Source organism: Anomaloglossus baeobatrachus, chromosome 1 (assembly GCF_048569485.1).
Source record: "Anomaloglossus baeobatrachus isolate aAnoBae1 chromosome 1, aAnoBae1.hap1, whole genome shotgun sequence".
Classification (NCBI taxonomy): domain Eukaryota; kingdom Metazoa; phylum Chordata; class Amphibia; order Anura; family Aromobatidae; genus Anomaloglossus; species Anomaloglossus baeobatrachus.
This window is the reverse complement of record NC_134353.1, coordinates 905,412,614-905,437,492: the sequence shown is the minus strand read 5'-3', so window position 1 is coordinate 905,437,492 and position 24,879 is coordinate 905,412,614. Positions and strand designations below refer to the sequence as shown.

At 53.6% G+C, this 24,879-nt stretch overlaps 1 protein-coding gene across 2 annotated transcripts in view; it reads left to right on the top strand.

The window, feature by feature from the left end:
- Positions 1-2,052: 2,052 nt before the first annotated feature.
- LOC142256002 (elongation factor 2-like) overlaps positions 2,053-24,879 on the top strand; it is an 86,851-nt gene continuing 64,024 nt past the window's right edge. The window contains exons 1-3 of one of the 2 annotated variants that reach the window (XM_075327482.1): positions 2,053-2,157; positions 14,034-14,248; positions 23,843-24,024. In XM_075327482.1, coding sequence (XP_075183597.1) covers positions 2,155-2,157; positions 14,034-14,248; positions 23,843-24,024 — 400 coding nt within the window. In that variant the 5' untranslated portion in view covers positions 2,053-2,154. Of the gene's footprint in view, positions 2,158-10,239; positions 10,339-14,033; positions 14,249-23,842; positions 24,025-24,879 lie in introns of those variants that run through there. The other variant, XM_075327490.1, reaches the window with a different exon arrangement.

Here is a 24,879-nt window from a genome sequence, read left to right as displayed (position 1 = left end):
TTTGCCAGTCATTGCACTGGTTGCCTATCCACTACAGAATCCAACATAAACTTATCACTCTCACTTACAAAGCTCTCCACGGTTCTGCACCACCCTACATCTCCTCCCTCATCTCTGTCTATCACCCCACCCGTGCCCTCCGCTCTGCTAATGACTTAAGACTGACATCCTCAACAATTCGAACCTTCCACTCCCGTCTTCAAGATTTCTCACAAGCTGCGCCTATGCTCTGGAACACACTACCAAGAGAAATCCGATTAATTCCCAACATCCACACCTTTAAGCGGGCCCTAAAAACGCATTTCTTTAGACTAGCCTATCACCTCACCGCCCTGATCTAATCTACTTCCTTTCTGCCCTTCCTAAAAAAAAAAAAATTACTTCCAGTTCTCGTCCCCTGTACCTGTATAAATTCTGGCTGGCGACTGGTCCACGCAGCTGGTTTTTAATCCCCTATTAAATCGATGGCTGGACCATATATGACAAGCTTTTCTCCTCCCCCCTCCCCCCCATTCACCTTTTGTGTCTCCCCTATTTCCTCATAGACTGTAGCTTACGAGCAGGGCCCTCACTCCTCCTGGTATCTTAATTTAGTTTTTTTTGTATTGTCTCATATTGTCTGTACATGTCCCCTCTGAATTGTAAAGCTCTGCGGAATATGTTGGCGCTATAGAAATTAAACTTATTATTATTATTATAGGAATATCGGCTACACTACCTGAAGGTCACAGAGAGGAAGTTGTAACCGACTGCCACCAGATTCCTGAGGAAGCAGAGGGACAGAACACCCTTGAGTGAACGTAGTGACGTAGCGAACATGAATTGATGAGCAGCGCTGCCAATACCCCATCCCACATCCGCTCTGCCCACTTTGTCAGAGCTGGGTGGAAATGGCATGAGAATGCAGTAGTGGCAAAATTTTAGTAACTTTTCTAAACTAGTTCTGGGATTGTATTCTGCGGAGTGTTGAAAGAAAACATGAACTTTTTGGGTCTATGGATCAGCAGTATGTCTGGAGGAGGAAGATTTAAGCACACACTGATCAAGAGAATGACAAGGGCTCAGTGCTACCTACAGTGAATCATGTTGGGGGCTCAGTGCTGCCTACAGTGAATCATGGCAGAGGCTCGGTGGTGCCTACAGTGAATGATGATGGTGGCTCAGTGAGGCCTACAGTGAATCATGGTGGTGGCTCAGAGATGCCTACAGTGAATCATGGCAGTGGCTCAGTGATGCCTACAGTGAATCATGGTGGTGGATCACTGTTGCCTACAGTGATTCATGGTGATTGCTCCGAGATGCCTACAGTGAATCATGGTGATGGATCACTGATGCCTACAACGATTCATGGCGGTGGCTCAGTGATGCCTACAGTGAATCATGGTGTTGGCTCAGTGATGCCTCCAGTGAATCGTGGCGGTGGCTCAATGATGCCTACAGTCAGGGCAGTGGCTCAGTGATGCCTACAGTGAATCATGGTGGTGGCTCAGTGATTCCTCCAGTGAATCATGGCGGTGGGTCAGTGATGCCTACAGTCAGGGTGGTGGCTCAGAGATGCCTACAGTGAATCATTTGATGGCTCATTGATGCCTACAATGAATCATGGTCAAGGCTCAGTGATGTCTACAGTGGATCCTGGCACTCCCGGGGGTCACCACAACGAACTACGACTTTCCCACTGGACCAGGGTCCGGCGACGCTTTTTGATCCACTTTAGTAAATACATATATCTTGGGGGTCTGATCTGAGGCTTTCTGTCTGGGGTCTGTATTGGGGTGCGGGGTCTGTTATGGGGGTCACACTCTCACTTATACAGGCAGTAATGTCGCCTGCGCTGATGTCATTGCCGGTAGCAGGTTATAATATGCAGCAGTGCGACACTGCCGGGCTGTGCACACATCATCCTCCCAGCATCCCCCGCGCTCAGCACAGGCTGCGGCAGGTTACGGTCCCCTCTGCAGCGGAGGCTGCGTCAGATTACCATGGATACACTGTCCTCTAGTCTCCGTCCCACCCCTTTTCTCCCGGCAGCCATTGCGCAGTAGGCTGTGAGTGACGTCATTGCCCCGCCCCCTCCTTCTTCCTCCCGAGTCCTCCAGCTGTGAGGCGGCTCCTGCTTCGCTCTGCCCGGGGAATCCGGAGACATCCGCCGCCATGGTGAGAGCGGGCAGCCCGGCGGGCATTTACCGGGACGGGGAGAGGGCGGCCCGGGGATATGGACGGGGAGCGAGCTCTTTGCGCTCCGCTGCCGGTGATGCGGCCATCTTATACTGGGATCACCTGTCATGTCTGTCTACACTGCACAGCTGAACGGGAACAGCGCGATCAGAGCCCTGACACCGGGAGAGAGGGGCGCGGGGCCTGAGATAGAGGGGTGCGGGGCTCGATGTGCCCCCCTGACACCTCGATTAAGGGGGTGCGGGGACCAATGTGTGTCGTCCCTCCCCCCCGATACCTTGATGAGTGGGTGAGGGGCCCGATGTGCCCCCCTGACACCTTGATGAGGGGCCCAATGTGCTCCCCCCTGACACCTTGGTGAGGGGCCCAATGTGCTCCCCCCTGACACCTTGGTGAGGGGCCCAATGTGCTCCCCCCTGACACCTTGGTGAGGGGCCCAATGTGCTCCCCCCTGACACCTTGGTAAGGGGGTGAGGGGCCCAATGTGCTCCCCCCTGACACGTAGATGAGGGGCCCGATGTGCTCCCCCTGACACCTTGGTAAGGGGCCCAATGTGCTCCCCCCTGACACGTAGATGAGGGGCCCAATGTGCTCCCCCCTGACACCTTGGTAAGGGGCCCAATGTGCTCCCCCCTGACACGTAGATGAGGGGCCTGATGTGCTCCCCCTGACACCTTGATGGCGTGGTGAGGGGCCTGATGTGCTCTCCCTTACACCTTGATAAGGGGGTGAGGGGCCCGATGTGCTCCCCCTGACACCTTGATGGCGTGGTGAGGGGCCTGATGTGCTCTCCCTGACACCTTGATAAGGGGGTGAGGGGCCCGATGTGCCCCCCCCAACACCTTGGTGAGGGGCCCGGTGTGTCCCCTCCCTGACACGAGGGGGTGCAGGGCCTGATGTGTCTATACCCCCTGTGAGGTAAATCCGGAGATATGACGATAAATCATGACATTCAAGTCATGTCAGGAAGCCCTCTCCTGGTGTCACTACCCCCTTCCCTTCACACAACTGGTTTAGCAACAAATCCATGGCCATGTCCTGTGATATGGAAATGAGGTGGCTTAGGGACAATGGACACAGGATGACTCCCTGCCGTCACCCTGTAGTGGGGGCTGCTAGCTAGTTAGCAAGGCTATGGAAATAGCCAGACAGAACGACTCCAGTAAAAAATGGTTCATATCTCGCAAGCCATATTTCCGATAAATATGGCAACCATAAAAATGGTGTCTCCGCATGAGGACGATGCTGGCACCCCCTTTTTATGGGAGCAGGACATTGGGAAATGCCCCAGGCGTGATATCAGCCAATGGGGAACTGGCAGACAGGTCATGAGTCCCCTCGTTCTGTAGCTAAATTCATAACTGTCACAATGAGAGCATTGGCGTCTGCCTACGACGCTCCCAGGCAAAGTTATAGCCAATATCCCCTTTGCTGGATAATTCTGATCCATGCAGGGGGAGTGGCAGTGCTTCCCTGTGAGGTCACTAAGGTAGGAGGGGACCTGGATCTGCCCAGGTTGATAACCCTACTTCGGCCATTTTCCAGCGTTCTTCTGCTCGGGGGCCTGGTTGGGACAGACCTGTGAGAGAGTTCCTGGAAACCTGGTCTACAGCGCCCCCCTGTGGCCAGACGCACAAGGTAACTGATGTAATTGTATACCTGTTTGTAACCCATGCTTTATCTGTAACTGTACTCTGACATATGTATATTCTGTAGATTCCCTATTGTATATATTGTAGTTCTAGTGTGCTTTAAGCTGATTAAATTATATAATTAATCTTGGGCTGTTCTGTTATCTCGATCTCGAATCCCACGTCTGTGTGTTCGGCTAATAGTTACCGTGAAGCGGTTGGTGGCAGCGAGTTGTGCCAAGGATTATTGTGGGGAGGCCAGTGAGATTCGGGAAGATATTATATATTCCGCCCGCGGAGGTCGGGGGAATATATACCTTACTCTCACCGGGGACCCTTCAATAATCGGCATAAGTAGTATAGCGGCCTCCTTGCTTATTGTCGGGCAATTCCATAATTGGCCTGACTATAAGAGGGGCGCTAGAGAGCGCGTCACGTGCTCTGTCTGTCGGTCGGGAGGTATAAAGGAGGGGTGACCCCCACTTGTTACCCCCCGATTGTGACGTACTGGTAGCCAGCGCGGGGGATTTCTGAGTGACCCCCCCGGTGGTTTGTGACATATTGGTGGCATAGCGGTGGGATCGAGATAATAGTGTGTGTGAGTGTAAGACCCATACTCCCAGACACTAAAGACTGCCTGCAGCAGCTGTGGCTGCTGGGGTCTTCAGACTAGCTCAACACTAGAGTGTCAGAGTGCAGATACTGTAAGGTGTGTGGAGGCATCAGGTGTCAGTTCTGTGTCAGTGACCAAAGTCTGCAACCATGGCTGATAGCACCAGGAGCAAAGCCAAAGGAATGGCCGATGCTCAGGCCAGAGACGATGAGGAGGTTGTCCACGAGCCCTCCAGGAGCCCGACGCCAGAAAACAGCTCTGCAGAGGACATTGCACAACCGGGCACTGCTGGACAAGATGAGGAGCAGCTCGCCCAAGGGTCCTCAACGAGCCAGACGCCAGCCCTCCGCTCTGCAATGGACAGTGAAGCACCAGGCTCCGCAGCGGGCCGCAGATCACCACGTGCCATTCCACCGAGCCTGGGAGGCTCGGATAGCCTTCTTCAAATGGCTATGGCCCTTCTCCAGGCTGGAGACCGGGATACCTACGAGATACTCATGGCAGAGCGCAGGGCAGAGCGGCAGGCAGCGCGTGAAGAGCGCCAGGCAGAGCGTGACTACCAGCTGCAGCTAGCTCAGCTCCGGCCCTCATCAGCCACCCGTGACCTTCCAGACACCAAACTTCCAAAGGTCCGTGTTGAGGACTTCCCAGTGCTGGAGAAGGATGGAGACTTGGACTCTTTCTTGACTGCTTTTGAGCGGACTTGCTTGCAGCACCATCTGAACAAGGACCAGTGGGCCAAATACCTGACCCCCCGTTTAAGGGGTAAGGCCCTGGATATCCTTGGGGACTTGCCTGCTGAGGCAGATCAGGGCTACGACACCATCAAGCGGGCCCTGATCCAACAGTACAACCTCACCCCGGAGTCCTACCGCAAGAAGTTCCGGACGCTGCAGAAGGGACCAAAGGACTCCTGGGCTGACCACCGGCGGGCACTTGCCCGAGCTGCCGACCACTGGACCCAAGGCCTGCAGCTTTCCACCGGACCGGAGATCCTGGACTTGTTCATCACGGAGCAACTCTTGTGGAACTGCCCTGAGGATCTCCGCCAGTTCATCCGAGACCAGAAGCCAAAGGGGTCCACGGCTACAGCTGCCCTTGCCGATGACTACACCAACAACCGGGCCCCTGAGGCCAGGAGAGCGGCCACCAGCAGCACCTGGAGAGGGGGTAAGATGAATTCTGCGACTGCCCCACCTGCCCCTAGACTGCAGGGGGTGTCCCCCTCAACTCCCCTCTCCAGGCCCGTGGCAGAGCCAAGACGGTGCCACCAGTGCAACCTACCTGGACACTTCAAGGCCATGTGCCCTCAGCGTCCCAAGGCCCCGGCTCCGTCCCCGTCCCAAGGGCCGCCCAAGGTGTATTGTGTGGGTGGGGGTGGTGGTAGGTCCCTGGACAGCTTCCAACCTGTCACCGTCGGCCAGTCTGTGACCATAGGACTGCGAGACAGCGCCTCGGAGGTGACTCTGGTGCGGCCTGAGATGGTGTCCCCCCAAGACTTGATCCCTGGAAAAACCCTCGCTGTCTCCGGGATTGGAGGCATTGACCCGGCGCTGCCTGTTGCTGACATTTATGTGGACTGGGGCGCAGGGCGAGGGGTGAGGGAGGTGGGGGTAACTGATCGGATCCCTGCAAACGTGCTACTTGGGACAGATTTGGGGCAAATAACCTCCCAGTTTGGCCCCGCCCCAAAGGCTGAACCTTCAGCCAGTGCTGACATGACTCCTGACAATGTTAATGTGTTATCTATGAATGATGTAAGGGAGGAGGGAGTGAACTCTGATATTTCTGCTTGCACAGACACCATAGACACACACACAGCTGCAGCTGTGACAGGGGAGGGGGTCAGAGAAAGGTGTGACAATGCCTCTACAAGTAACCAGCCTGTGAGCTGGGATCTGTTGCCCTCTGCAGGGATAAGCAGAGAGCAGGGTGCTGCAGGGGGAGGACCAGTGTGTGGGGTGGGGGCTACCACAGCAAATGTGGGGTCCCCAGAGATTTCACACCGGGGTTCTGTTGCTGCAGGAGGGGAACAGGCAGGTGAGATTGGGGCCGGTCCAGGAGCGGAAGTGCTCCCAGGTAAGATCTCGGTGCATGGTTCCCCCACAACCGGGGTGTCAGGAAGCCAGGTAGGTCTGCCTGAACCGGCGACTTGGTCAGGAACGGAGGAGGAGCAGGCACGACCCACGGTCGCAGCGGCTGTGGCCGCTGTCACCCGCAGTGGGAGTGCTGGAAGCCAAGGGGCCTCCCGGAGGTCCGATAGCTCTTCCCCTTCTGACCAAGTGGCAGCCGAGTCAGGTGGAGGCCAGGACACAGGTCCCGGGGTACTGACCGAAGATGTGACAGTCTCGTCGATTCTGGCCACATCTGGTCAGGGGTTTCAGGCAGCGTTAGGAGCTGACGACAGCCTGAAAGCTCTAAAGGAGCAGGCGGCACAGCCTCCCTCGGACTCGGACCCGGAGCGAGTGGTCTGGGACCAAGGACGGCTGTACCGGGCCACGGTCCAGCAGGGTTCACCGGAGGCGTGGCCCAGGGACCGACAGTTGGTGGTACCCTATCCGTTCCGGACGGAGTTGTTGCGGATCGCACATGAGATTCCGATGGCCGGACACCTAGGGATCGCTAAGACCAAGGCCAGGTTAAACCAGCATTTCTACTGGCCGAAAATGGGGGCCGATGTGGCTGCCTACTGCCGTTCGTGTGAAACCTGTCAGAGAGTGGGGAAGGCGGGGCCACGCCCCAAAGCCCCACTGGTATCTCTGCCAATCATCGATGAGCCTTTCAGGAGGGTGGCTGTGGATCTGGTCGGCCCGCTGGCCATCCCCAGCAGCTCCGGGAAACGCTTCATACTGACGGTAGTGGACTATGCCACCCGGTACCCAGAAGCAGTGGCCTTGTCGTCCATTCGGGCTGACAAGGTGGCCACCGCATTGCTGGAGATTTTCTCCCGAGTGGGTTTTCCCCAGGAAATGCTCACTGACCGGGGGACCCAATTCATGTCCCAGCTGATGGAGGCCCTCTGTAAGCAAGTCCAGGTGCGACATCTGGTGGCCAGCCCGTACCATCCACAGACTAATGGCCTGTGCGAGCGGTTCAATGGCACCTTGAAGCAGATGCTTAAGATGTTGGTCGACTCCCATGGGCGTGACTGGGAGCGGTATCTCCCACACCTGTTATTTGCTTACCGGGAGGTTCCACAGGCCTCAACAGGATTCTCACCGTTTGAGCTCCTGTACGGGCGACGTGTGCGGGGCCCCCTGGCTCTGGTGAAAGAGGCTTGGGAAGGGGATTTGGCCACCCCTGGAGTGTCGGTTATCGAGTATGTCATGCGCTTCCGGGACAAAATGCAGGCCTTGACGCAACTGGTACACGACAATATGGCTCAAGCCCAGGCTGATCAGAAGCGTTGGTACGACCAGAACGCTTGTGAGAGGACCTACCAAGTGGGTCAAGAGGTGTGGGTACTGGTCCCCGTACCACAGGACAAGCTTCAGGCAGCCTGGGAAGGCCCATACCTCGTGTACCAGCAGCTCAACCCTGTGACGTACCTGGTCACCCTGGACCCTGCCCGTGGAAGGCGGAAGCCCTTCCATGTGAACATGATGAAGGCACATCATGAGCGGGAGGCATGTGCGCTCCCCGTGTGCAACCTGCCCGAGGAGGGAGAAGCGGAAACCCTCTTGGATATGCTAGCCCAGGTTAGGGCAGGCGGATCCATTGAGGATGTGGAGGTTGGCCACCAGCTCTTGGAGGACCAACGGTCCCAGCTGTGGGCCACCCTACACCCCTTCCGGGGGTTGTTTACCAACCAGCCCGGAAGGACTGACTTGGCTGTCCATCACGTGGACACTGGGGATCATCCCCCGATCCGGCGTTCAGCATATCGGGTCTCCCTGGAGGTGCAGCAACACATGCGCCAGGAGATTGACGAGATGCTGAAGCTGGGGGTGATCCAGGCATCCAACAGCGCTTGGGCCTCGCCTGTAGTCCTCGTCCCTAAGAAGGACCGAACCACTCCGTTCTGCGTGGACTACAGGGGGCTCAATGCTGTCACGGTCGCCGATGCGTACCCAATGCCACGCATCGATGACCTGCTCGATCAGTTGGCCGGGGCTCAGTACCTGACCATCATGGATCTGAGCCGGGGATATTGGCAGATCCCCCTGACTCGCAAGGCCAGGGAACGCTCTGCCTTTATTACCCCATTTGGACTGTACGAGTCCACGGTGATGCCATTCGGGATGAGGAATGCCCCTGCCACTTTCCAGCGGATGGTCAACACCCTGCTCAAGGGACTTGAAGGGTACGCGGCCGCGTACCTGGATGACATTGCCGTCTTCAGTCCCACCTGGGAGGACCACCTAGAGCATCTAGCACAGGTGCTCAGGCGGATCCACCGGGCAGGTTTGACCATCAAGCCGGGAAAGTGTCAGCTGGCCATGAGCGAGGTCCAGTACCTCGGTCACCGGGTAGGTGGGGGAACGCTGAAGCCCGAGCCTGAGAAAGTGGAGGCCATCGCATCCTGGCCCACCCCCAGGACCAAGAAGCAGGTGATGTCCTTCTTGGGGACCGCTGGGTACTATAGGAGGTTTGTTCCATGCTATAGTAGCCTGGCAAAGCCCTTGACGGACCTCACCAAGAAGAAGCTGCCCTCTGCAGTCGATTGGACAATGGACTGCGAGACAGCCTTCCGGGCCCTAAAGGACGCCCTGTCCAGCCCGCCCGTGCTACAGGCAGCCGACTTCACGCGGCCGTTTGTAGTACAGACCGACGCCAGTGACTTCGGCCTCGGTGCGGTGCTCAGCCAGGTGGACTCTGCGAGCCAAGAGCACCCAGTCTTGTACCTGAGCAGGAAGCTGTTACCAAGGGAAGTGGCCTATTCTACAATGGAGAAGGAGTGCCTGGCCATAGTGTGGGCCCTGCAGCGTCTGCAACCCTATCTATACGGGCGCCACTTCATCGTGGAGACGGACCACAATCCCCTCAGCTGGTTGCACACCGTCTCTGGGACGAATGGGCGATTGTTGCGATGGAGCCTTGCGCTCCAGCAATACAACTTCACCATTCGCCACAAAAGGGGCCGTGACCACGGTAACGCAGACGGGCTGTCCCGACAAGGAGAGGTCGCGGACGGGCGCACGGGGGAACACCGGAGTGTGCTGCCCCCTAGCGCCCTCAAAAGGGGGGAGGTGTGAGGTAAATCCGGAGATATGACGATAAATCATGACATTCAAGTCATGTCAGGAAGCCCTCTCCTGGTGTCACTACCCCCTTCCCTTCACACAACTGGTTTAGCAACAAATCCATGGCCATGTCCTGTGATATGGAAATGAGGTGGCTTAGGGACAATGGACACAGGATGACTCCCTGCCGTCACCCTGTAGTGGGGGCTGCTAGCTAGTTAGCAAGGCTATGGAAATAGCCAGACAGAACGACTCCAGTAAAAAATGGTTCATATCTCGCAAGCCATATTTCCGATAAATATGGCAACCATAAAAATGGTGTCTCCGCATGAGGACGATGCTGGCACCCCCTTTTTATGGGAGCAGGACATTGGGAAATGCCCCAGGCGTGATATCAGCCAATGGGGAACTGGCAGACAGGTCATGAGTCCCCTCGTTCTGTAGCTAAATTCATAACTGTCACAATGAGAGCATTGGCGTCTGCCTACGACGCTCCCAGGCAAAGTTATAGCCAATATCCCCTTTGCTGGATAATTCTGATCCATGCAGGGGGAGTGGCAGTGCTTCCCTGTGAGGTCACTAAGGTAGGAGGGGACCTGGATCTGCCCAGGTTGATAACCCTACTTCGGCCATTTTCCAGCGTTCTTCTGCTCGGGGGCCTGGTTGGGACAGACCTGTGAGAGAGTTCCTGGAAACCTGGTCTACAGCGCCCCCCTGTGGCCAGACGCACAAGGTAACTGATGTAATTGTATACCTGTTTGTAACCCATGCTTTATCTGTAACTGTACTCTGACATATGTATATTCTGTAGATTCCCTATTGTATATATTGTAGTTCTAGTGTGCTTTAAGCTGATTAAATTATATAATTAATCTTGGGCTGTTCTGTTATCTCGATCTCGAATCCCACGTCTGTGTGTTCGGCTAATAGTTACCGTGAAGCGGTTGGTGGCAGCGAGTTGTGCCAAGGATTATTGTGGGGAGGCCAGTGAGATTCGGGAAGATATTATATATTCCGCCCGCGGAGGTCGGGGGAATATATACCTTACTCTCACCGGGGACCCTTCAATAATCGGCATAAGTAGTATAGCGGCCTCCTTGCTTATTGTCGGGCAATTCCATAATTGGCCTGACTATAAGAGGGGCGCTAGAGAGCGCGTCACGTGCTCTGTCTGTCGGTCGGGAGGTATAAAGGAGGGGTGACCCCCACTTGTTACCCCCCGATTGTGACGTACTGGTAGCCAGCGCGGGGGATTTCTGAGTGACCCCCCCGGTGGTTTGTGACACCCCCCCAGGCACCTTGATGAAGGGTCTGATGTGCCCCCACTGGCGCTGGGATAGAGGGGTGCAGGGCCTGATGGGCCCCCCCAGAACCTTGATAGTGGTGTGTGGGGTCTGATGTGCCCCTCCTGACGCCGGGATAGAGGGGTTAGCAGTCCAATGTGCCACTGACGACAATGGAAAAGAGGAGGTGCAGGGACCAATGCGGCCCCCGTTGACGGCAGGGGGTGCAGAGCTTGTTGCGCCCCCACCCCTGATTCCGGGAGCGAAGAGAGGGTGGGCGCGGAGCCAGTTGGTCCTGTTCTGGTGTCTGTGACCTTATGCTACAGTCTGTCCCACAGCCGGTGTTTTTTGTGATGGGAGAAGATGACGCTGCTGTCAGTCCTCTATTTCGGGCGGCATGGCTGCCATCCATCACTCCTTGTAGAAGGAGCCCGCACTGTCCTGACCTGTCACTTGTAATGGATGTTACCTTGTGAGGAGATAAATGATCTGATTTCTCAGTGATCGTCTTGTACGGTAATGAAACACTGAAGAAGACTGTACCTGGCGCTCTGAAAACCGGAAAAGTGCACTATTGTTACTCTGGCGGTGCGCGGACCGGACACTGCGATTACCTATAATCTATGGGCCTGGGATTATGGGTGGCAAGAGCAGTTATTGGGGAACACACTGTAATAAATATTACTCATCCTGTATTATACTCCAGAGCTGCACTCACTATTCTGCTGGTGCAGTCACTGTGTACATACATTACTTATCCAGTACTGATCCTGAGTTACCTCCTGTATTATACTCCAGAGCTGCACTCACTATTCTGCTGGTGCAGTCACTGTGTACATACATTACTTATCCTGTACTGATCCTGAGTTACATCCTGTATTATACTCCAGAGCTGCACTCACTATTCTGCTGGTGCAGTCACTGTGTACATATATTACATTACTTATCCTGTACTGATCCTGAGTTACATCCTGTATTATACTCCAGAGCTGCACTCACTAATTTACTTGTGCAGCTACTACTATTCCTCCGCTTGTCGTTAATTTCTCTCTCCCCCCATGTGCCTCCGGTTGGCATTGGTTGGTCCCCTAATATGCCTCTGCGTGGTATAAGTGCCCCTCCATGTGATAGTGCCCCTGTTTGAGCTTCCATACCGTTTTCTTCAATGCCACATCCTCTCACGCTGCTTCCACGTCGAGCCTTGTTGGTCTTTCTGCTGTCTAGCCTGACTCAGACTGTCAGTGTAGTGACGTCATCGTGCCCTTGTCCTCAGGTGCTTTGAGCCTCTGTCGTGGGCCTAATGCAGCCTATGGGGCTAAAACCTCCCATACACAGACTAATCAACGATATTTACAGTTTTGGCCAAATCAGTGTACAAGGGGTGCCGGGTAACTGATGGTGATGGTCGGGGCAGGTGTGGATCGCACATGTCCAATTTCTAACTGCTGATCACATTGTTCTCCTGGAGATGAGCCACCGGCTGACTTACTGGTGGAGGTGTCAGCTGGTGGCCTTAGGCTGGTTTCACACTGGTTTTAACATCCGTTGAAAACGTTTTTTTAACGGAAGTACGGATCCTGTGCAAATCCGTTTTCATGTCAATGCTTTTTCAATGGACTCGCGTCCACCTGCGTTTGCGTGCGTTTGCGTCCGTTAGACGCAGGATCCGTCCTTTTGCGTTATTTTAACATGTTTCAAAAACGCAACATGTAGCGTTTTTGAGCTCCGTCCAAATACTGCAAATTGCTGGATCCTGACTATAACGCACGCAAACGCAGGTGAACGCTGCATGCTGAAAGACAGGATCCTGCTTTTGGACTGAGCATGCCCAGTGTTCGTTCTCTCTCTCTCTCCTCTCCTCTCCTCTCCTCTCCTCTCCTCTCCTCTCCTCTCCTCTCCTCTCCTCTCTCTCTCCCCTGCTCCTAGCAGCTGCAGACACTCCTAACCAACATAAATATCGGGTATCCAAGGCCGATGTTTACCTTGGTTACCAGCGTCTGCAGCTGTCATAAGCCTCCTCCCAGTCTACTTCCCCTCACTCCCGATCACATGACTCCAATGCCCGCCCCTAAACATCCAGTGCAGGATCCTGCAAAATAACATATGCGTTTGCATACGTTATTTGCTGTAAAAGCAGGATCCGTACTTCCGTTAAAAAAACGTTTTCAACGGATGTTAAAAAGACGTAGTGTGAAACCAGCCTTAGGTGGTGGAGCCGATGGCTGTCTGGGAGTTTTGTGGGAGCGTTGGCTTGTGTGCCGTATTCTCCGACCCTTCTGGATCCGCCAAATGTCAATGAATTTTTGTAATGTCAGTTGTTTGCTCTGTAGTCACACGGCTTTCCATTTTTTTCTCCTTGTGTGTTTTCTCAAGGATATTTTTGGTCTGTGATGCTCTTTTTGGGTGCCCCTATCAGATGGGTGGTTTAGTTCTCCTCCGGGTCCTTCCACCACAGCTCCAGTATATGGGTGAACTCAACCCTCCATTGATGGCTTTTGGTGAAGGCTGAAGAGCATCAAGATGGGTCAGTATGTCTCAGAGGTGATGGGTGAAGATTGCCCCTTGCTGGTCCTCCAGTTTCAGATGTGATGGGTGAGATTGACCCTTGCTGGTCCTCCAGTCTCAGATGTGATGGGTGAGATTGACCCTTGCTGGTCCTCCAGTCTCAGAGGTGATGGGTGAGATTGACCCTTGCTGGTCCTCCAGTCTCAGAGGTGATGGGTGAAGATTGACCCTTGCTGGTCCTCCAGTCTCAGAGGTGATGGGTGAGATTGCCCCTTGCTGGTTCTCCAGTCGCAGAGGTGATGGGTAACCTTTATGGGGGTTCGAACCTTTCATAGGGGGTTTGCGATGTGATGGATCACATTGTTGTGCGCTGTTGATATGGGTTTGGAAGGGACAGGTTAAGTCTCCAGATGTTCACACTATACATGAAATGGAGTAAGCGATGGCCGGGAGAATTCAGCCCCGGAAAGGAAGCAAAACCTACACCTAGGAGGGTCAGCTGAAGAGTGTCATAGGAGATCCTGCTATGGTTGGGGAGGATCTAATGTTGTGGCAGTGCGTCCTCCATATTGTCTCTCCATGTCTGTGTTTTGTACAGAATGCTTCTACACTACTACATTCCTTTTTGTTTCCATTATAGGTGAACTTCACCGTAGACCAGATCCGAGCGATCATGGACAAAAAGTCCAACATCAGAAATATGTCTGTGATTGCTCACGTGGACCATGGTAAATCCACCCTGACCGACTCCTTGGTGTGCAAAGCCGGCATCATTGCGTCTGCCAGAGCCGGAGAAACGCGTTTCACAGACACACGCAAAGATGAACAAGAACGCTGCATCACCATTAAGTCTACGTAAGTGTTTACAGGTCCGGCCAGGCCGGCTCCATTCTGCTGCGGCTTCACTACTTTTTATTGCCCCAGTTTTTCCAATAGAATTGATTAAAAACTCTATTGGGTTGTGCATACAGCTCATCTGCTGAGGTTTGTGTCACCATGGTAACAGAGTAGAAGCAAGACCCGTGTAGCCGGGTGCTGCAGTCCCATGTTTGTTTACTCACTTTGCCTCCTCTTATTGATATCCTTCAGGCGGTAGAACAAAGAGCACAGTGTAACCTGCGGCGGTATTACAGATGGTGTGGGTAATCTGGGGAGCGGTAGAACAGGGGGGCCGTGGTGTGGTATAACGGACCAGCAGCACGGGGGGCCGCGGGGTAACCTGGGGACCGGCAGCACGGGGGGCCGCGGGGTAACCTGGGGACCGGCAGCACGGGGGGCCGCGGGGTAACCTGGGGACCGGCAGCACGGGGGGCCGCGGGGTAACCTGGGGACCGGCAGCACGGGGGGCCGCGGGGTAACCTGGGGACCGGCAGCACGGGGGGCAGCGGGGGTAACCTGGGGAACGACAGCACGGGGGGCCGCGGGGGGTAACCTGTGGAGCGGCAGCACGGTGGGCCGCGGGGGTAACCTGTGGAGCGGCAGCATGGGGAGCCGCGGGGTAACCTGTGGAGCGGCAGAATGGGGGCGCGAGGTAACGTGGGGAGTGGCAGAACGGGGGGCGCGAGGTAACGTGGGCAGTGGCAGAATGGGGGGCACGATGTAACGTGAGGAGTGGCAGAACGTGTGGGGAGTGGCAGAACGGGGGGCGCGAGGTAACATGGGCAGTGGCAGAACAGGGGGCTGCGGGGGTAACCTGTGGAGCGGCAGCATGGGGAGCCGCGGGGTAACCTGTGGAGCGGCAGAATGGGGGGCGCGAGGTAACGTGGGGAGTGGCAGAACAGGGGGCCGCGAGGTAACGTGGGCAGTGGCAGAACAGGGGGCCGCGAGGTAACGTGGGGAGCGGTAGAACGAGGGGCCGCGGGGTAGCCTGGGAGAGGCAGCATGGGGGGCCACGGAGTAACCTGGGGAAGCAACAGAACGGGGGGTCCGCGGGGTAACCTGGGGAAGCGGCAGACTGGGGGGCCGCGGGGTATCCTGGGGAAGAGGCAGAATGGGGGGGCCGCGGGGTATCCTGGGGAAGAGGCAGAACGGGGGGCTGCGGGGTAACCTGGGGAAGCAGGAGAAGGGGGGGTCGCGGGTTATCTGCAGTGGGGTCCAGCTATGATTAACTTTGGAGGGGGTGGGGTGCTTTCGGATGTTGGGGATCACGGACTTCAGGCCTCAGCAGTCATTATTTGATGGCCTATACCATCTCGTTAACCTGACTACACGTTGTAGGATTGTAGTCTGTAACCATGGAGACCTATACGGATGCTTTGAAGCTGAGTACACATAGTGCTAAGCAGATTTGCATCTTTTATTTTGCTGTATCTGATCCCTCTCTGCTATTATTTCATGTGGAGATGACACCGGCTGTAGTCGGGTGGTGGAGGCAGCGGGGAGGTTAGATCTTGTCACAGGTCATTCGCTCCCTCGCCCACCAGGGGAACATTTACACATTCTATTGAGTTGTCATTTAAGCAGTCTCTTCGTATTGCTCCTGGTGAGGAGTTCATACACCTATCAGCGCAGTATGGTATATGCAGGACTTCTCTCCGCCGGGGTCCTCTGCGGCCCCGAGTCTCTGCTGAGTCAGGCGGGCTTTCCTCCCCCTGCGCAGGATTAGGTATCGCCATCGCAGGGATACATTTCACTCTTGTGACTTTATTTTTGTAGCTGCGTTCTGCAGGCCGAGGAGCGGAGTCCAAGGCAATAAGCTGCGGGTATTTATAGACTCGGCCTTCATTTACGGAACAAATTTCACAACGATCGGCTCGTGTGTCCAATATCAGAATAACTAATCCTACACTGCTGCGCCCATCGGGACACTCGAAATGTCCCTGCACAAACTCCCTAGATTTGCTTTTTAAACAAAAGTGACAGTAGCTTTAAACGTAGCCGCAATATGACATCTATCCCATAATTCGAGGCTTGTATATGGCGCCGCAAACGTAATATTGCTCAAGCGGACTGTTCTAGGTGATATGACAATAGACGTGACATCGTTGGCTCCTCTCCCCTCCTGATGTAAGAGCAATGAGCAATGATGAGCTCCTTAAAGGGATTATTTCCATTTTCACAAGTGGCTATTATCCAATAGTGTTTGTAAATACAAGCAATTTTTTCAATTTACCGCTTATTAAAATTTTCAGCCGTTCTTGTGATATTAGCACTTTCTTTGTCGCTCCATTGGGAGACCCAGACAATTGGGTGTATAGCTATTGCCTCTGGAGGCCACACAAAGTATTACACTTAAAAGTGTAAGGCCCCTCCCCTTCTGGCTATACACCCCCAGTGGGATCACTGGCTCACCAGTTTTGTGCTTTGTGCGAAGGAGGCAACAATGGAAGAAAAGAGGACACATATAGTGTCCCCAGCATGCTCCCTTCTCACCCCACTGTATGTCGGAGGTGTTTGTAAGGTTGAGGTACCCATTGCGGGTACGGCGGCAGGAGCCCACATGCTGATTCCTTCCCCATCCCTTTTTACAGGGCTCTGGGTGAAGTGGGATTTACCGGTCTCCAGGCACTGAGACCGTGCTCCATCTACAGCCCCTGGAGAAGATGCTGGATGGAGCGGAGTACATCAGGGACATGGCCCTGCTTCCTCAAGGTACTCTGTGTCCCCGTGCATTTGGCGCTCACACCGCAGCATGCTGGGTGTTGTAGTGCGCCGGGGGACATCAGCGCTGCGGCGCCTGTGCCATGGCCTCATTCAGCTTTGCTGAAGCAGGCTCACTTATGGGAATTGGTCGCGCCGGCCGCTGGGACTGCGGCGCGGCTGGCACTTGTAGTGCGCCGGGGACTTCAGCGCGGCCTGCGCTTTTACGGCGGCCGCGCTGATAACTAGAGTCCCCGGCTTTTGCGGCCTGCTTCCGTTCGTTCCCGCCCCCAGACCTGCCAGTCAGGAGAGGGGCGGGACGCTGGCCACTTCCAGGAATCGGTCGCGCCGGCCGCTGGCAGCGGCGCGGCTGGCACTTGTGGTGCGCCGGGGACTTCAGCGCGGCCCGCGCTTTTACGGCGGCCGCGCTGATAACTAGAGTCCCCGGCTTTTGCGGCCTGCTTCCGTTCGTTCCCGCCCCCAGACCTGCCAGTCAGGAGAGGGGCGGGACGCTGGCCACTTCTATGAATCGGTCGCGCCGGCCGCTGGAACTGCGGCGCGGCTGGCACTTGTGGTGCGCCGGGGACTTCAGCGCGGCCCGCGCTTTTACGGCGGCCGCGCTGTTAACTCGAGTCCCCGGCTTCTGGGCCTAGTCTCCCTTCGTTACCGCCCACAGCCCTGACAGTCAGGGTAGGGGCGTGACGCTGCATAGAGCAGAGCTGAGAGCTGGAGTATGTTTTGCATACTCCACCCCTCTCACTGTGTGCACTGTGAATCCGGATTCCCGCACTTTCTCAGGCACGCCCACGGCTTCCTTCTCTACAAGGACACCGGCAGCCATTAGTGTCAGTTTCTGTACGATACAGAGACAAGTGTGGAAGACCCTGGCATTCTGATAGTCACACAATCGCTGTAACAGGCGTTAAGCAGCACCTGTGGTGCTAACCCCACTAGTGCAGAAGTGCACTTATAGATATGCTTGTACTATATACATTGCACTGTTTGGTCGCACGTTGTATATACCCTCCTGGATTATGCGGAGGAGTTATCAGCATATTCTCTGTGTAAAACAAAGGTGCAGAACCACATGTTTTTCTATACAGCTGGTACAGCATGTACGGCTACACGGCCGGCAGGTACATAGACTCCCATTGTATGCACTAATGGCCAGGGGATGAGGACGGTGTCTGCAGTATTTACTGACAGTTTTTCTGAGACTATGGCTATGATACTAGAAGCCTAGCAGTCCGGACATGTCTCTCACAATATGGGCACTGTTGAATCATTGATCCATGGCCCCCCTCAGTGTGAATAACTAACAGCTCCGGGAATGTCACACGCATCCCAGAGTCACGGCTCTGCACGGACGTCAGTCCCAGACAGCCTAAGTGGGCTCGCTATGAGCGGCCTCGGTTTCATCAGGGTCCTAACAGAAGGACTCGCTGTGTAATGAGGCGGAAGTAGCGGCTCAGGATTCTGATCCTGAGACCGCTCTCAATCTGGATACACCTGATTGTGACGCCATAGTAAATAATCTTATAGCGTCCATCTATAGAATGTGGGTTATTTCTCACAGGTCCTCCAGTGGAGGAGTCAGCTTCACGTATTTTTCTGGACCACTCTGCCTTCAGAGAGGCAGTCCAGGAACACCACGCTTATCCAGATATGCGCTTCTCCAAACGGCTTAGGATACACGTTATCCCTGTCCCCTGACTTGGTCAAGGACTGGACCCAATGTCCCGAGCGGCATCCTCCAATCTCCAGGCTTGTAGCTAGATCCATAGTTGCAGTGGAAGATGGAACTGCAAACTCAAAGATGCCACTGACAGACAGATGGATCTCTGGTCGAAAGCCATCTATGAGGCTGTCGGCGCACCGTTGGCTCCGGCATTCTCTCCCTTGGGGCACTCCAAGCTATTTCAGCTTGTCTTACACAGATTGACACGGTTACACGTACATCTGTGCCGCAGGTGGCATCCTTAACCTCTCAAATGTCTGCATTTGTTTCTTACGCGATTCAGGTTGTCCTGGACTCTGCGAACCGTGCGGCGGTAGCCTCCGCTACTCCGTGTTTTTAAGCAGAGCCTGGTCTGCTCGTTAAGTGAATGGAAGGCAGATTCTGCTTCCAAAAAAGGTTGCCTAACCAGTTGCCTTTTTCTGCTGACCGACTGTTTGGTGAGCGTTGGATGTAACCATCAAACAGTCCAGGGGTAAGGATTCATCCTTTCCTCAGCCCGGACACAACAAACCCCAACAGAGCAAGAGGCAGTCGGGGTTTTCGGCCTTTTCGAGGCTCGGGCAGGTCCCATTTTTCCTCGTCCAATGTGGACTCAAAAGGATCAGAGGAGCTAAGATTCTTAGCGGGCTCAGTCTCGCCCAAAAAAGCGACAGTCTGAAAACCCGCTTCCAAGGCGGCTTCCTCATGACTTGCGGCCTCGGTCGGTAGCAGGCTCTCCCGCCTTGGCGATATTTAGCTGCCATAGGTCAATGACCATTGAGTGTGAGACATTCTGTCTCACGGGTACAAGATAGAGCTCACTTCTCGTCCTCCAACTCGATTCTTCAGAATTTCTCCACCTCCCGGCCGGGCCGCTGCTCTTCTGCAAACAGGGTGCACTCTATAGGCAGAAAGAGTGATGACCCCCGTTCCTCTTCAGGAACAAGGTCACGGTTTTTACCCCAAATTCTTTGCGGTACCTATAACAACGGGCCGTTCCGTCCCGTTCTGGATCTAAAAATGCTCAGCAAGCTCGTGGACACCAGGCGGTTCCGGATGGAATCCCTCCGCCATGTCATCGCCTCAAGGTCCCAAGGATATTTCCTAGCATCATTAGGCATCAAGGATGCTTATCCACACGTGCCGATTGATCCAGAGCACTAGCGTTTCTACGCTTCGTTATAGGAGACGAACACCCTCTGTTCGTAGCTCTACCTTCCGGCTAGCGACAGTCCAACTGGTCTTCGCCAAGGTCAGGGCAGCAGTAGTCACAGTCCTGCACTCTCAGGGTCACTCTGTGGTCCCGTATTTAGACGATCTACTTGTCAAGGCACTCTCTTAGGAAACATGCCAACACTGCCCGAACGTTGCGCTGGAGACTCTCTAGAGTTTTGGGTGGATCATCAACTTTTTAAAGTCAGATCCGACCCCGACCCTATCGATAACATATCTAGGCATAGAGTTTCTTACTCTCTCAGCGATAGTGAAGCTGCCGCTAGACAAACAGCATTCACTACGGGCTGCAAGCTCTTCTTTAAGAACCAGTCGCACACATTGAGACGCCTCATGCACTTCCTACGTAAGATGGTAGCAATGGAGGCAGTTCCTTTCGCGCAGTTTTACTGCGTCCACTACAATGGGACATTCTCCGCCAATGGGACGAGGAGTCGACGTCCCTCAACAGAGTCGTCGTTCTTTCTCAGGCGGCCAAGGAATCTCTACGGTGGTGGCTTCTTCTCACCTCTTGGTCAAAAAGAAGGTCCTTCCTATCCCCGTCCTGGGCGATAGTTACGACAGACGCGAGTCTATCAGGGTGGGGAGCAGTTTTTCTCCACTACAGCGCTCAGGGTACGTGGACTCAGCAAGAGTCCACTCTTCAGATCAATGTTCTTGAACACAGAGCAGTGTATCTTGCCCTACAATCCTTCCAACAGCGGCTGGAAAGCAAGCATATCCGACTTCAGTCGGACAGCTCCACAGCGGTGGCATACATCAACCACCAAGGAAGAACGCGCAACCGGCAAGCCTTCCAGGAAGTCCGGCAGGTTCTGATGTGGGTGGAAGACACGGCATCCACCATATCCACAATTCACATCCCAAGTGTGGAAACTAGGAAGCTGACTTCCTAAGTCGCTGAGGTGTGGCCGAAAGAGTATGGTCTCCTCACCCGGACGGGTTTCAGGAGATCTGGCGCCGCTGACAGAGGCCGGACGTCGATCTAATGGCGTCACGGCACAACAACAATGTGCCAGCTTCATGGCACGGTTTCACAATCATCGAGCTCTGGCGGCAAACGCCTTAGTTCAGCATTGGTCGCAGTTCCAGCTACCTTAGGTGCCACCTCTGGCATTGTTGCCCAGAGTACTGCGCTAGATCAAGACCGACTGCGGCCGCGCCATCCTCGTCGCTACAAATTGGCCGAGGATGTTGTGGTACTCGGTTCTGTGGTGCCTCACGGTAGGCTAACCGGGGGCACTACCAGACCAATCAGACTGGCTGTCTCAAGGGCCATTCTTCCATTTGAATTCTACGGCCCTCAACCGGATGGTGTGGCATTGAGTCCTGGAACCTAGTGTCGTCAGGATTACCTCAGGACGTGGTTGCCACCATGAGACAGGCTAGCATACCAACGTCCGCCAAGATTGACCACAGGACGTGGAAGATGTTCTTATCTCGGTGCTCGGCGCAGGGTGTTTCTCCCTGGCCGGTTGCATCGTCTATGTTTCCTTCCTTCCTGCAATCTAGGTAGGAAAATGGGTTGTCGCTCAGTTCCCTTTAGGGACAAGTCTCAGCGCTATCTGTATTTTTTCAGAAACGACGACTTCCTCAGGTACGCACGTTCCTACGGGGAGTTTGTCTTCTCAGCACTCCGTACAAGCGGCCGTTAGAGCCCTGAGATCTGAACAAGGTTCTAATTGCTCTCCAGATGCCGCCTTTCGAGCCTTTGAAGGATGTCTCCCTTCCCGTTTTTCACGGGAAGTGGCCTTCTAGTAACGGTCTCGTCTCTTAGGAGAGTTTCCGAGCTAGCAACGCTCTCATACAAACTCCCTTCCTGGTCCTTCACCAGGACAGGGTAGTTCTGCGTCCGGTTCCGGAATTTCTCCCTAAGGTGGTATCCCATTTTCATATCAATCAGGATATCACCTCACCTTCTTTGTGTCCTCGTCCAGTCCATCAATTTCAGAAAGATTTGCATCTGTTGGTTCTGGTGAGAGCACTCAGGTTCTACTTCCCGCATGGCGCTCCTGCGCCACCCGGATGCACTCTTTGTCCTTGTCGCTGGTCGGCGTAAACAGTCGCAAGCTTCCAGATCCACCCTTGCTCGGGGGCTCGAGGAACCAATTCTTGAAACCTACAGTTCTACTGGGCTTCTGGTTCTCTCAAGGCCGAAGGCCCATTCTACCAGAGCCGTGGGTGCATCCTGGGCATTACGGCACCAGGCTACGGCTCAGCAGGTGTGTCAGGCACCCACCTCGTCGAGTCTACTTACTTTTACCAAGCATTATCAGATGCATACCTACGCTTCGGCAGACGCCAGCCTAGGTAGATAAGTCATTCAGGCGGCGGTTGGCCACCTGTAGGAGAGGGCCGTTTGACGGCCCTATCATGAGGTATTCTTTTACCCACCCAGGGATTGCTTTTGGACATCCCAATTGTCTGGGTCTCCCAATGGAGCGACAAAGAAGAAGGGAATTTTGTTTACTTACCGTAAATTCCTTTTCTTCTAGCTCCAATTGGGAGACCCAGCACCCGCCCTGTTTTCTCGGGGTTTTTCTGTTTTTTCGGGTACACATGTTGTTCATGTGGTATGGTTCAGTTCTCCGATGTTTTCCTCGGATTGAATTGGTCTTTAAACCAGTTATTGGCTTTCCTCCTTCTTGCTTTGGCACTAAAACTGGTGAGCCAGTGATCCCACTGGGGGTGTATAGCCAGAAGGGGAGGGGCCTTACACTTTTAAGTGTAATACTTTGTGTGGCCTCCAGAGGCAATAGCTATACACCCAATTGTCTGGGTCTCCCAATTGGAGCTAGAAGAAAAGGAATTTACGGTAAGTAAACAAAATTCCCTTCTTTCCACTTGTTGCCGTGGAAACCGACCACCAGTGCCACTCAGCAGAACCTGCGCACTGTTTACGGTCTTTTTTTTTTTTTTTTCTTTTTCTGTTAGTAGGTTGTGGTTTTTTTATTTAAGCTGGCCGGGATCTGTCACCTCCTAACTTCAGCTCAATGCTTTACAAGCCGGACAGCAGCAGTGGTCGGTCTCCAAGGCAACGAGATGTAAACAAAAGAAAATTGTTTCATATCTCAAGAACGGTTGCAAATGTTTACAAGCCGTAAATGGCAAAATTGCTTGTTTTTAGAAGACGTATCAGACAATATTAATCTATGGAGATGGAGAATAACACTTTAAGGTGCCCAAACAACCTAAATAGTTCTTGATTGATCGGCTGCTGTCTTCATAGCTCCGTACAGCTAAGTGTGAGGGTAGAGTAAGCCACGGTCGGCCATTTGGACATCTCTGATGCCAATTGTTTTTGTTTCTTCCCCTCATTTACCCTATTATCAGTTAAGGAAGAGTCGCCCCCATACACATATTTGGACAGTATATCAGGTTTTGGCCAACATTACCGTGTCTTGGGGCCTTATTACTTTTTTCATCCCGGCTCATATTTTTTCTCTGGAATCTTCCCATTGTGTCTCCAGATTAATACTGACACATCGGACCCTGTACACTCATCCTTGGTGCCAAAGCCACATTTATGTGCCCCAAATAGAAACTATTTATAGAAGGAACCACGATCCACCGACTGTGACCGGTCTGACATTGCAATGGATGAAAGGAGTGGTGTGATCCGTAATATTAAATGATAGCTTCTCCTAGAGAAGATAACATTGGGGCCGGTATCGGGAGATCACTACTTATAGGAGGGACATCCTGTAGGTCTGGATCTAGGAGAAGACCCTCACAGCTGCACTTTGTCCTGGTGGAGTATAGTTATACCAGTAATCTCACCATGACCTAACCTTTTTGTATAGTGCCCCCGCCCCATATTCAGGGTCTATATTTTGCAATAATTCACATGCTTCTGCCCCTCCTTCCCCCGATCACGCCATGGACGCCGCTCTCATCAGGTTTTTGTGTCTTCTTCGCAGGGCAATCTCCATGTTCTATGAACTCTCGGACAACGACATGGCCTTCATCAAACAGTGCAAGGATGGCTCTGGCTTCCTTATAAACTTGATCGATTCCCCCGGGCACGTGGACTTTTCATCAGAAGTGACGGCCGCTCTCCGTGTTACAGACGGGGCACTTGTGGTTGTGGACTGTGTATCAGGTGAGATGTGCTGCTCTGCAGATTCGGCTGGGACCCCCCCCGCCCCAAGTCAGTAGAAGGGTCCCATCCATCACTGCGGTAGAGGCATGGCGCTTCTGCTATCATGCTGGGCCATAGTGATCATATACTTAGCATCCCCCCCCTCAATCTCATTCTCCTCCTTGTTATTCTAACCAGCTCGCCATCTTCCGATGTCCTCGAGTGCTGCAGATCGGATTGTATTCACTTCAGTACTTGAACGACCACCAAGATGTCCGACCCCCTCCAATCTGATATTGATGACCTATGTTATGAATGGGTTATCGCAATCTTAAGTAATAAATAATCCCTTTAAGTCAAGATTTCAGCCCCTAGGATTATGTGAACCCATTCTCTGTAACACAAAGTCAAGAAGACGGCTATTGGCAAATCCTACATCATCCACGGCCACAAAGGGATCGTCCCATGTGCGACACTTATACTTCCTAAATGGCCGATAGATGCTGCCAGGAAAGGAGCGTCGGCCACGTGTGTAGCTCACCACTGAGCTCTGAAAATAGCATGGGACCCCAATGCAGATGAAAAGAAAGGGGTGTTCCAGTTTCAGAAAATCTCTATTGTCAGACAGTGTCGAGATATATAATATATATATCTCAATATCCATATCTATCGTGTATATGTGTGTATGTATAATATATATTTTATATATTACACACAAACATACACATACATATATAAAATTATATATTTTTATATAGATTTATTATATATGTATAATAATTATATATTATAGATAAAAAAATATCTTTCTTTGTCGCTCCATTGGGAGACCCAGACAATTGGGTGTATAGCTTCTGCCTCCGGAGGCCACACAAA